This window comes from Penaeus vannamei, chromosome 4 (genome assembly GCF_042767895.1).
Source record: "Penaeus vannamei isolate JL-2024 chromosome 4, ASM4276789v1, whole genome shotgun sequence".
NCBI lineage: Eukaryota > Metazoa > Arthropoda > Malacostraca > Decapoda > Penaeidae > Penaeus > Penaeus vannamei.
The window spans coordinates 17,505,784-17,518,283 of NC_091552.1; the positions used below are offsets into that span (position 1 = coordinate 17,505,784).

Here is a 12,500-nt window from a genome sequence, read left to right on the forward strand (position 1 = left end):
CGCTTCCCAAAGGCAGCTGTTTCACAGATTTTATTTAGATTAATTACAAAACCATTTAATAAAATGGAATATAAGAATCCCTAATAATCTTCCTCCTCTTACAAGCTACCTGATTAACAACTAAAATCAACATCTAAAGTAGTAATAACAATAATGATAATAATAATAATAATAATAATAATAATAATAATAATAATAATAATAATAATAATAACAATAATGACAATAATAATATTAAAGAAATAATAACAATATAAGATTTTTACAGAACAAAAATGATAATGTGACTGTGTATGACTCTTAGTATCACCAGAATAAAGCATTCAGTCCTGCATTAATAAACATGATTAAAAGTAAATCCATTCTCGTTTTTATTCTCAATTTTATCTTACCACTGAATAATTTTTTAAAGCAAACTTCAGAAGAAGAAAAAGCACTAACTCTTTTTTCCATTGGGGTCTGTGCAGCATTTTCGCATAATGTAGCCCTTTTTGTAGACAATACCGTTGCCCGTAGGTGGAGATAAGAATGGGTTACTCCCAACTACTACGCCCTGAGAATCACCACTTGAACTGCCTGTCTTCGATGTCCCAGTGCCTTCAGTGTCAACATCATCATCTCTAAGAGGACAAATACAATATGAAAGCATGTAAAAATGGTTAGCAATGAATGAAAAAGCACATCTCCATCCATATCTGTGTTTAATTCAATATAAATTCACTTCCCTGCCCTAACCATCATCAAAGCCACATCATCTACCAGAACATAGCAAGTCACCATTATCTTCTATACAAGTCATAAAAGAAAAGTGCAAACAAAAGCATTCAAACCTGTTGGAAGTTTCTCACTCTCTAGACATGCTATTGCTTCCAAGGCCTGCTTAAGAAATAATGTGTAATGTTACAGTCAAACATTCTGAAATAAACCAACTCTATAAATCTCCTGACTCTGTACTAATCCTGACAACTAAAGTGAAACAGTGCTCTTATACTCAAATTCCTCGAAAACACTCCAAGGCAAGTTTTAGCTTAAACATAAGTGCTGCCTACATACAAATCAGCAGTGTTAGTGGGTGGCCTTAGGATTGGCACTACAAAAGCAGAAATTGGGGTTCCATATATCCTCTTAACTTTTTTACAACTCACACATTCCTTTCATTTTCAGCATACATTCACTGCTTGTGATGTTTTTTACCCTTGCTGTGAGTAAACAATACAGAGAAGGAATTAAACTAGCTTGCAGTTCTCAAGCATCAACCAAGTTATAAGAAGCACACAAGGCACACAAAGAGCACACTTCATCATTTTTGTAAAGTTTATTCACAGCTATCATTTCAAAAACTAATTGATCATAAAGACACTTTGACAACAGCACATTCAATTCATGTAACTTTCCTTGTTTAAACACAGTTCCTCAATCTTATTTACAAGCATCTATACATGCACGCGCGGGCGCGCACACAAACAAACAAACAAACACACACACACAAGTGCACACACATATGCACACACGTGCACACACACACGTGCACACGCGTGCAAACTCACATATGCACACACGTGCAAACACACACACACACACACACATACACACACACACACACACACACACACACACACACACACACACACACGCGCGCACACACACGCACACGCACACACACACACACACACACGCCACACGCCACACGTACACGCAAACGCCGCACGTACACATGCACACGCACGCACATGCACACACACACACACACACACACACACACACACACGCTCTAGTTATGAATCTCTCTTATAACTTTATCCTGACTTTCTTGTATTAAATGTTTCTACTCAATGTTTAGCTCTTTGGCGAGGTACATTATCTTTATATTTATTGTTTACTGTACATTTACTTTACTAATGAAATACATATCAACTTACTCCTCTCCATATACAATCACTCTTTTACTCCCAATTTCCATTATCATATTTTAAAATATGTTCACAAGCAGGCTCATAAATAAATGTATGTGTAAAGAGATAAAACCAAACTTACAATGACTTTGTCCACAGAATGCTAAAGCAAATAAAACAATTACAAGGCTCATCATACAGCAACACCTAAGAATTAAATACATACTTCAACCTGACATCAACATATCCATAGTGTTTCACCACTGATTCGACACACAAGTCTGCTTTGCTGAGGTGCAGAGTTTAAGACAAACAGCGGAATGGAAAAAAACAAGAGACAAACCTGCTGTAATTTGAGTACATGACAAACTGGGTTCAGAGATCAGCAAGAAATTTAAGACAGTCGCTTCTTACCACTATTTTCTGTTCTTTCAACCAACACTCTGATACATTCTCATTCAACTCTACTTTTGATGATCAATGGATTTATTAGTATAGAAAATGAAAACATCTCACTATGATTAATTACATAAAAAAAATTATGTTTTACTTACGTAGCCCACTGCAAAGGCTGACTTCGCATGGCTTGATAGAGAGACTTGAGCACTTCTCTGGGAAAATTTTCTCCATCATTCAAATCTGCGAGGTTGTCGATGAATTCATTGCAAGTCATCTTTCGCCCAACACTTTGCCCATGCAAATCAGTGTTCAGTAACATCAACGCACAAGTGAGTGTGTGCACAGCATCTGCCAGATTTATCACAAAATTAGTGTCTCAACCTTTAATATATAACCACATTTAATATATAATGTCTCTAGATTTAAACAATTCATATGCCATGGAGCTACAAATCTTCATTATCTAAATATGCTATTCTGTCATAACACAAATTTTATGATAAAATAAATAAGTAAAGAAAAATATTCTACATAAGCTATCTGGGCTTTGTTTATTCTATTTATACCTTGGGAGTTGAAAGTGCCTGGGTTGCAATCAAGATATCTCCTGGAAAAATGGACTAACACACGCTCTCTCTCTTGAGTCTCGCCAGTTAGGCAGAATTTGTCAAGGAATTTCCGAAGGGCTTTGTCCAGGGTGTCACCCCGGAAATCAAAATAATTCAGATATTCTTCTGCAACTGCCCGACTGAATTCATTGCTGAAGAAACCAAGAGATTTATGATGAGTATCATGAATTATAATAATGTTCAGAATAATATACAAATAAACACTCGCAGCCATACAGTCTGTGACACAAATATACACACACTACCTTCAACTTTCTCGCAATAAGGTAGACAATATTCAGAAAAAATCTCAATTACAGCCTTGCCTCCCTGGTATCCTTTATCACACAGCCACAGCCACCTGATAAGACTTTTTAACTATTAGATCTGGGTGACAGATGTCACATCATTAAGCTAATAGTATAGCAAAGAGGAGGCAAGGAGTGTTGATATTGCAAAGGAGTGTTTACATGGGCTAGGCTAACAAGACACACACCTGGTAGAGTTACCACTGAAGTGAGCCCAATTCCTAGATTTTTGTTCCAGATCCAACGACTTAACAAACTGTCATCAAAGCCTCACAGAATATTTCACTCTATCATAATCTCTCAATAAGAATGGATACATGCATAATAAGACAAAATTATAAATGTGTACATGCTTTATGATGTTCCCATTAACCCACTTAAGCCGGTATATTTTGAAGCCGAAAATAAAAGTTTCCAGGCGGCTTCAAAATCGGTACGCGGGGCTGGCCTGGAATCTGCCCACGCACCGGCCAGGGCCGTGACGGAATCGGAGCGAAAGCTTCGATCCAACATGACACTGGCGGGAAGCTTGGCAATATTTAATTTTCCAGGTGTCTCATATATGGGCCTACCGTCGTAAATGGGTTATGTCAGTTCACAAGTCTTCTTCACTGTTGAAAGGTTCCATAGTGGTCACAAGATTACAATTTATTGATGGTCAGTCTAGTAACTTATTGGTACAAGTTTGTTCCATGTCCAAGTGATATGTTGAGGTCCTAACAACAAGGGTTATTTGATAACTGTCTACTAAATGGCAGTATAATACAGGTGGAAAAGGTAACCAACAGTTAATCCTAGGGAGTTGAAAACACTGTCAAAACCAGAATTTGTTGGGCCAATAAACATTTCTATTTCCCATTTGGGTGCATATGTACACGTGTGCAAATTTGAATGAGTATATACAAGATTGTATAAAACGATAAGCAGAATGAAATGATAATTCAAGACATTGGTTGAATATATTCAGTTAATTGTAAATCTAATAATGGAAATGGCTAACTCTATGGGATATACTGTAGCTTTAGATTATAGGCTAAAGGTAGAGCATAGCTGTTAAGTGGTTAAAGATGAGGCAAGGACATATAGTATGAGATAGGATGAGTTTGATTTGGCTAGCTTAGTCAAAGCATAGTAATGGACATGCTGAGTAAGCACAAATTTGCATCACTTCAGTATGCTCCACAGAGAGATCTAACACTGTAGTAGCCATAGCCACTGCCTAATATTAAAATTAAATACTTCAGACTATAATAGAATATCATAACCTATAAATACAAAGCATTCTTTATCAGACTACAAACCCCACTGATGCATACTCAATATTAAGAACCAATAATGAAATATTTTGTTTCCAAAAATGGAAATGTCAATTGTTGAATAAATACTTATAAAAGTCATGCTAAAATATCACAATCTAGTTAAAAACACTATTGCTACATAGTCTAAAAATCTTACAAATATACCTCAATTTAGTGACGACAAAAAAATAGAAAACCTAGCTCTGGAAGGAGGAGTGTATGAACGAAAAAAAAATCAGAAGTAAAGGAGAAAGAGCAACTAACTGATTACACCAATTCTATCAACAAATGTCTTTTCATATCAAGAATGTTTATATTCCTCTCTCATTCACACTCTTTTTCTAACTCTCTAAGCCACTGTGATGGTTGAACAACTATGAAGGTCATGGTAACTAGTATCTTGAGAAGGCTCCCTGAAAATATTCCTATATCTGTACTCATTATTCTCAACAATGAAAAAAGGGAAAATTGTCATGTAAAATATCTTCCTATTGTGAAGTCATAATAAAGTAGCATTACTAGAATGAATTATTTTACTGACTTTGGCTGTACCACAGAAGTAGCTTGCTTTTTCTGTAAATTCAATATTACCCAAATGTTGGGTACTAAAAATGCCAAACTGGCCCTTCCAGCTTACACACATAGTCATTACATAATAACAAGCTACTCCCTAGTGCCTGCTACAGAGAATAGGTTAAAAGAATGCAATGGGGTTGTAATGCTAAACAAGCTATCTGTATTAAGGGGACCGTCCCTAGATCTAATGGATTTTCTAGATGCTTGATGTATTTTAATATTCCACATCTTTTGATACCAAATTTATGGGGTTCCCACATGGGGGGTGGTGGCCCCTGTAAAAAAAATATTTTTAAAATTTATTTTTTTACGCATGTCTGTGCAGGCACTTCCTTGTCCTAGAGGATTATGAATTATGTTATGGAAAAAAAAAGTGAATGAACATCAATGAATTCCTAAGACATCATAGCCTTTTTTGGAAATTCAATTTAGTTTCCTCAAAAAAAATTCTGAAGCAAAATTTCAAAAATCCGCTACCGTGTTGTCAGTGCATTTTCACAAGGTTTCCAAAGATATATCTAAAATTTTAATTGGATATCTTCTCTGGGGCAAGGAAATGTGCCTAGCTCGAAAATAAGAAAAATAAAAAAACAAGCAAACAAAAAATGGATATTTGAAGTTAATTTTTTATATTTTTTCAATTATGATCCTTTCCATTTCATTACTGTAGAAACTACTATTATTTCTCTTTCAAATGCACTTTGTTAGGTAAAGATATGATCCTTAGTCTCCAAGATATAGAAACAAACAAACAAAGGACTCCCGTGAAAAGGGGCAAATCCAGACCCAAAACAACATGACCGTTATATAAAATCTGTTGTTTTGTGTTTCATACCTCTTTCATTAATGCTTTCTTGTGTATACATTCGTTTACATGTGTATAGGCATATAAATTATTGTAGAGGTACTTGTTCTTGCATGTGTATATGTGAATATGCTTATATCCATTAGATTCATAATTATTTATCTTATTTATTCATTTTCTTTTTGTTCCAGTCTACTCTTCTTCCGCATCATTTAACAACGTGATTCCACCTCAAAACAAGCGATAAACATTTAGTCATGAGCGGAGTACTTGTTATGGAGGGGCAATTAACTATTTCGTGTTCATTAGAAATAACCCTGCAGAAAATAGTGATATATAAAAAATATTTTAAAATACATATCACTTATATTCGTTTATCGTGGACACTTCACTTTGTGATGCAACAAAAGGTATCAGATATTTGTAGGTCTATCTTAGGAGTTTACACGAATAAATTATGTAATACATTGACTTTATTATTTTTTTCATAAAATATACTTATAATGACATAATGATGTTTAATTAATCATTTAGTTTCAAATGAAAGTGCATATGTAAAATTATTGCAAGCATTGCGGTGGCAATGCTTGGAACTTTGACATGTGGGTCCCTCCGAGACAGCCATTGATGTGGGGGAGCGCCCAGCCCATGTAAATATCTATTCGTTGCAAGTTTATTTTTAGAGATACAAATTTGTAACTGCTTATGTATTATCATCGAACCCTAAACATACTTGTATGATGAATTTGTCAAAATCAAATCATATGCACTTTATTTTATAGGAAAGAAGTTTGGAAAATCAAATAATGATTTGTTATCTTTCTTTATTTTTCAAAAAAAAAATCTTTCACTTTGGGAAGAAACTGTTTTCATACAACACTTTTATCTTCCTGTGATCCAGTTCAATAAGTAATGTCATCATACAATGCATCATATTCACTGCTGTAAAGCAAGAGTGCAGAATGGGTGAAAATCGTTGACACAGCGGCAATGAGAGTCAGGGTTCTGGCCTCACACACTGCCTTGGGAGTTCATATTCACATGGGTAATTCTACTCTCATATACGAATATGAAACCGACCATAACTCATTTTTGACCACTTTGACCCAAAATCCCACTCTTCCCCGCCCCACCACCAAGGACGGTCCCCTAAGGGGACCATCTTGGAAAATGCCTACCTTGCTCTACTCATTTCATCATAAAAAGATAATGGTTATGGATAACTAAGTAATTTTCTTTGAATGTTATAGAATATATAACTGTGCTTCATCTCACATCATTTTAACCCCACCTGCCCTAGCCTCCCAAAAGTTTTAAAAATTCAGTCTCTTTTTCAGTAGTCCACTATATAACACATGGGTCGTAATTTTCCAGATTTAACTAAAAAACATTCTTGCATTAGGTCTACACTATGAGCAGGGCAAGTGGATGTTTGATTTTTAAATTTCCTTTAGTATATTTTATTTCATTTTATTTAATTTTTTATCTTTCATTTACCTATTTATTTTTTTGACTGGTTAACATGGTGACCACTTTTTGGGTAATTTTGAAGATTTACCTAATCTATATTTAGTGTTTTTTCTAAAATTCAAAAATCAGGCAAGAGCAACATACCATGTTTAAGGTGCAGAGGAATTACGAACACTGAATGGTACCAAAGCTTAGGTAAACAAAGAACTGAGCTCTGCTGGAAATTTTAATACTTTCGAAAGTTCATTACCTCTATTATTTTTTCAGGAAATCTAATGCTATATATACAAAGAAGAAGAAGAATATATATGTATATATATATATATATATATATATATATATATATATATATATATGTATATATATATATATATATATATATATATATATATATATATGTATATATATATATATATATATATATATATATATATATATATATATATATATATATATATATATATATATATATATATATATATATATATATATATATATATATATACACACACATTTGTATTAAGTGTACTTTGTGATGAGATTATTACCACGTCAATAAGGTATTGTTTTCAGAACAGATGACATATTGCACAGGTATGTCTTTGTTTTTCTTTATGTTTTTTCTTTTTTCAGATATAAAAGTAGGTATCTAATGCATTTAATAAATGCAGCAAATCATAAAGACAACTAACCTAAACCTTAAACTATTATCATTATTTTCATTTTCATTTTTTCTACTTATTCTTTTTATCTATTTCTTTTATTTTATTATTATTATCATTTTTTTGGGGGGGAGAGGGGGAATCCAATTGTGAAGAAAAGTGGACGGTAATATCAGCTCAAAATGAATATAGTTATATAGTCTTGCACATATACATGTTGGTTCCATATGGAGAACTGGCAATATCAGTACAAAATCATTATAGTTATATAGTCCTAGTACAAATACAACATATCAATTCAATTTTGAGAATTACAGAAGTGTATGTGTAAAATAAATGAAAGGGAAATATTACCGAAGCTGTTGAATTTTTCCCATGCTCAAAACCAAGGAGGCTTATAAGTATGTAAACGCATGCACATAAGGTTAAAGATTTTAATCATCCTCATTTTGTGGGCCTACATCCATTTTTATATGAAGGAATAAAAATATCAGTTATCCATTTTAAATCATCTGCTTTAACAATTTTTATAATACATGGCCTTTGCCATGATGTATGACTGTAAAGTTGGTGTTCAGTCATTTGCACCCATTGTCTCTTTGCTAAGAAGTGCAGAAAACACCTTCGGACGCCTGGAGGTCGCTTTATATCTACCTATTCAAAGCACCTACGGAATAAAGTACTGTCTGCATATTACATATTTTATTGGAAATGCATGAAAAGGATGCTATAGCTGTTGCAACCCTCCATGAAGACCATGCATTACCATATATTCTTTATTTTAGAGAGGGCATCATTGTGTACTATCATCTTTAACATAAAATAATTGTAATTTTTGCAGTTAAAAAATCCTTCTTGTTACAGTGGAAACGACTAATTTCATACCAAAACAAATTTGCTGAAGGTGGACTGTACCAACCATTACAGTGAAGTCTCATCGATATATTTTAATCTTTATACTGCTATTTTTTAACACTGGTGCTCTGATCTCAGTATACATACAGGCTCCTTCATAAGCTACAACATATACTTGGGAATCTTGATAGAAAGTATATTTCATGTGTGAGAAAAAAAAAAAAAAATTATATACATATATATATAATATATTATATATATATATATAATATATATATATATAATATATATATATATGTATATATATATATAATATATATATATGTATATATATATATATATATATATAAATATATATATATTTCATCATAAAATATTGTGATTTCATTTTTTTCTTATATTGGTATAAAAGTGTCCTTTGGACATTCACAAACTCATATCTATGTGAAATGTCATTATCAAATGCCGTAGGCAAGATTGCAACAAGCAAAAGTCCATACAAGTGTTCCAGGTGTTAATTACCTGCGTACATAGCTTACCAGTTGGCACTTTTGCCCTTCCACATCTAAAGAAATTACCTGAGCTGGACTCTAACAGTCATTTGGTAGTTTCCTCATTCATTGCCTAGCTAACTCCAAGTGACCCCCCCCCCCCTACCAGGGACAGTCTCCTTAAATACGTAATATTTGTACAATATAGACCCCCTCTTATACGGGGGTCACTAGCTCAGTATCCCCTCTAAGTCGTACTCTTTAAGTATTTTCTAAATATATAAATCTAATCATCTTTTTGTAATGTGTTAGAGGCTAAACTGAAACTAATAAAATCTTGGATTATCTTTTCTTGATAACTGATACTCTTTTCATAATTTGATCTCTTCTGCTGATAGAATACATGAAGTAAAAATAGGATAAAGTAATGAAGGGAAATATGAACTGTGATGTAAAGGTTCATAAACCCATTTATGACAGGTGTCCCACATATGAGACACCCAGAAAAATAAACATTGCCAGGCATCCTGCTGGTGTGATGCTGGATCGGGGCTTGTGCTCCAATTCCATCACAAGCCGCAGCCAGCCCTGATTTTGGAGCTGTCCAGAAATTATTATTTTCAGCTTCAAAATATACCGGCACTAGTGGGTTAAGTGACCAGTTTAAACTAGAGTTTGCAATAGTTCAAAATCATTAATTAGACGCAAACAAACTGTAGAAAGAGTATATGCCTCAACATCATATGCTTCTTCCTACACATACTGCACAAATATGTCTGGAGTTGACTTAATACAACTAAGTAAAAGAAGAAACACAATTCAAGTCAGATAGCCTATGGAAAAAAGTATAACCTAAATGCAGACTTGCAAAAACTTAAATTTACTTACTTTTTTGACAGATGGCGAGATACATCTGATTTCTTGAAGCCATCAAGGGAGATCAGCCTCTTAGCCAGCCGGACTGCAGATGGGATGTCTACCGCCTTTGGACTGTAGTGGAAGCTGTGTAGGGAGTCAATATCTGATTCATCCTCACTGAGAGGGGGGGAAGTAGTACTTGAGGTGCGAATGGAGGTCTTGCCTGCATCCTCTTCTGAAAGACAGGTAATTTCATCCTCAGATTCACGCAACTCCTGGTAGGCAAGGGTATCTGGGGACAGAGTGCCTGACCCAGGTGTGGGAGGCCTTGTGTTAGTTGGGGTCAGGTCGGGGTCACACGATGCATCATAACTGTCCTGTGGGTCATGATGTATCTGCTCATCGCCTCGGCTTAACTGCGTTGGTCTTCTTCTTGAACTGTTCATGTCAGGGCCTTCCACTCGTATCACAATGCGATTTTCATCCTGTTTCCTTACTTTGGCTTTATCAGTGACTAGACTTCTACTTTCAGTTGTCATTACACCCCCCATATTATGTCCATTAGGAAGTAAATCTTTGGCACCAAAACCGTTGGCATGAGCAGAAGGGATTTGTAATGTTGGCGTTGTATCGTCCCACTCAAGTTCATCAGGCACATCAGTGTCCGGACTAGTTAGGCTAGAGCTATTAGAGCACACATTCTCTGATCGGTTAGAGCTGCCTAAGGAATCCCGGCCACTACACATTTTATCGTACACTCCACTACATGAGTACTGCATGGAGGAGGTGGGAGACTGGGGGGAAGTAGGGGAGGGTGACCGAATCAATGGGCTATCAGAGTCATGACTTGAATGAACACTACCTGGGGAAGTTGGGGCATTGAATGTCCACACAATGCGATGATCACACTCTTCACTGGGGACAGGGGAATTACTGGGGTCATCACGGGTATCTAGCAGCGTGTTTAGTGAAGACGTAACATCATCATCAAGCTCTATGTTAACAGCACACATATTATCCTTCTGATACTGTAAATGGTCCTCAGACTTGGATATTCTCACTGCCGTGCTAGTTGGGGGATAAGTAAATTGCACACCGCTAGGATTACTGTCAGCTGAGACCGGCGAACACAAACTCTGCGGACTTCCCACTTCATGCTTGGCTAGCCTGCCACCACCTAAGTATGTTTCATTAGGACTCGTAGGGACACTACAGCTACCTGACTTTCTTAAATCATCAACAGTTCTCTGCTGCGGAAGCCAACTGGGATCGTGGGAAGTCCGTGAGAGATTCAAGATCAGATCACCTGTCATCAAGTATGCTTCATTTTTGGGCTTCTGCTTGTTGCGTTCATTTTCCGCTGTAGTTCTATCTTTCACGTGTATACCGTTCTCAGACGCCGTGTGGTTTGAGCCATGGCTGATGGTTGCACGGTCTGAGGCATCTGAAAGCGTGGGGCTGGGGAGAGATGGAGGTGTGGATGATGACTGCTCCGGTGGTGTTCGGCTCGATGATTTCTTGGCCTTGATGTGTCTTACCCCTTGCAAATCATCTCGGGTTATGGCAGTGCGCAATACGTCCGAGTTGTTTGGAGTAGCCAAGTACTGCTGCACTCGCTGTTGAATCCCTGCATCTGCTGATGAGATAATAAACACAAGTCAAAAATGCCATTGTTTTGTATGTATATTATAATAACAAAAATATATTTCATATAGATTAACATTTCAATAATGTTCAGTAAAGTCCATAATTACCTTTCCATAATCTAAAACATCAACATATCAAAATATCATACAGTATATATAATATTCAATACTCTAATAGCCATGGAAAACATCACTTTGTAAAACTACAACTTTTATAAATCTGTTAACTCTAAACCATACAAGACTGCACTATATATTCAACAGAAAAGTGTACTATGCATTCTTATAAATGTATGCTACTATAAACTTCAGTGTACTTAGCGACACATACATTTAAACTGATGATTTTTTTCTTGGCATTCTATCCCTCATCAAGTTCAGCTCTTAGTGGCTGAAAAAAGATGGGGTCCCCAGGATGGCCATAAGCCGTTATTAGGGCTTTTGCTTAGAATTAAACCAAGTAACTAAATAACTATAAGAAACTATTATCAACATAGATAACTGGGAAAATAAAGGTGAAGTAAAAAAGATTCCTTACCAGTTTTTAATTTTAGCGTCACTTCTGAAGCCGATAAACGCAGGCAATTAAGGACTGAAACAAGAAATAAAATTTACCAATTATCCCACAGTAT

At 35.3% G+C, this 12,500-nt stretch overlaps 1 protein-coding gene across 6 annotated transcripts in view; it reads right to left on the bottom strand.

Annotated features, from left to right (window-relative positions):
• Efa6 (Exchange factor for Arf 6) overlaps positions 1-12,500 on the bottom strand; it is an 89,959-nt gene that overhangs the window by 30,790 nt on the left and 46,669 nt on the right. For 3 of the 6 annotated variants that reach the window (XR_003476316.2, XM_027364360.2, XM_070120813.1), the window contains 6 exons: positions 12,407-12,460; positions 10,253-11,858; positions 2,858-3,051; positions 2,447-2,639; positions 442-620; positions 1-16 (listed from right to left, as the gene is read on the bottom strand). The exon at positions 1-16 is cut by the window's left edge and continues 216 nt beyond it. Coding sequence is in view for 5 of the 6 variants with exons in the window: in XM_027364360.2 (XP_027220161.1) it covers positions 1-16; positions 442-620; positions 2,447-2,639; positions 2,858-3,051; positions 10,253-11,858; positions 12,407-12,460 (2,242 nt within the window). In the remaining variant the exon portion in view is untranslated. The remainder of the gene's footprint in view (positions 17-441; positions 621-2,446; positions 2,640-2,857; positions 3,052-10,252; positions 11,859-12,406; positions 12,461-12,500) is intronic. The other 3 variants (XM_070120816.1, XM_070120815.1, XM_027364362.2) reach the window with 3 other exon arrangements.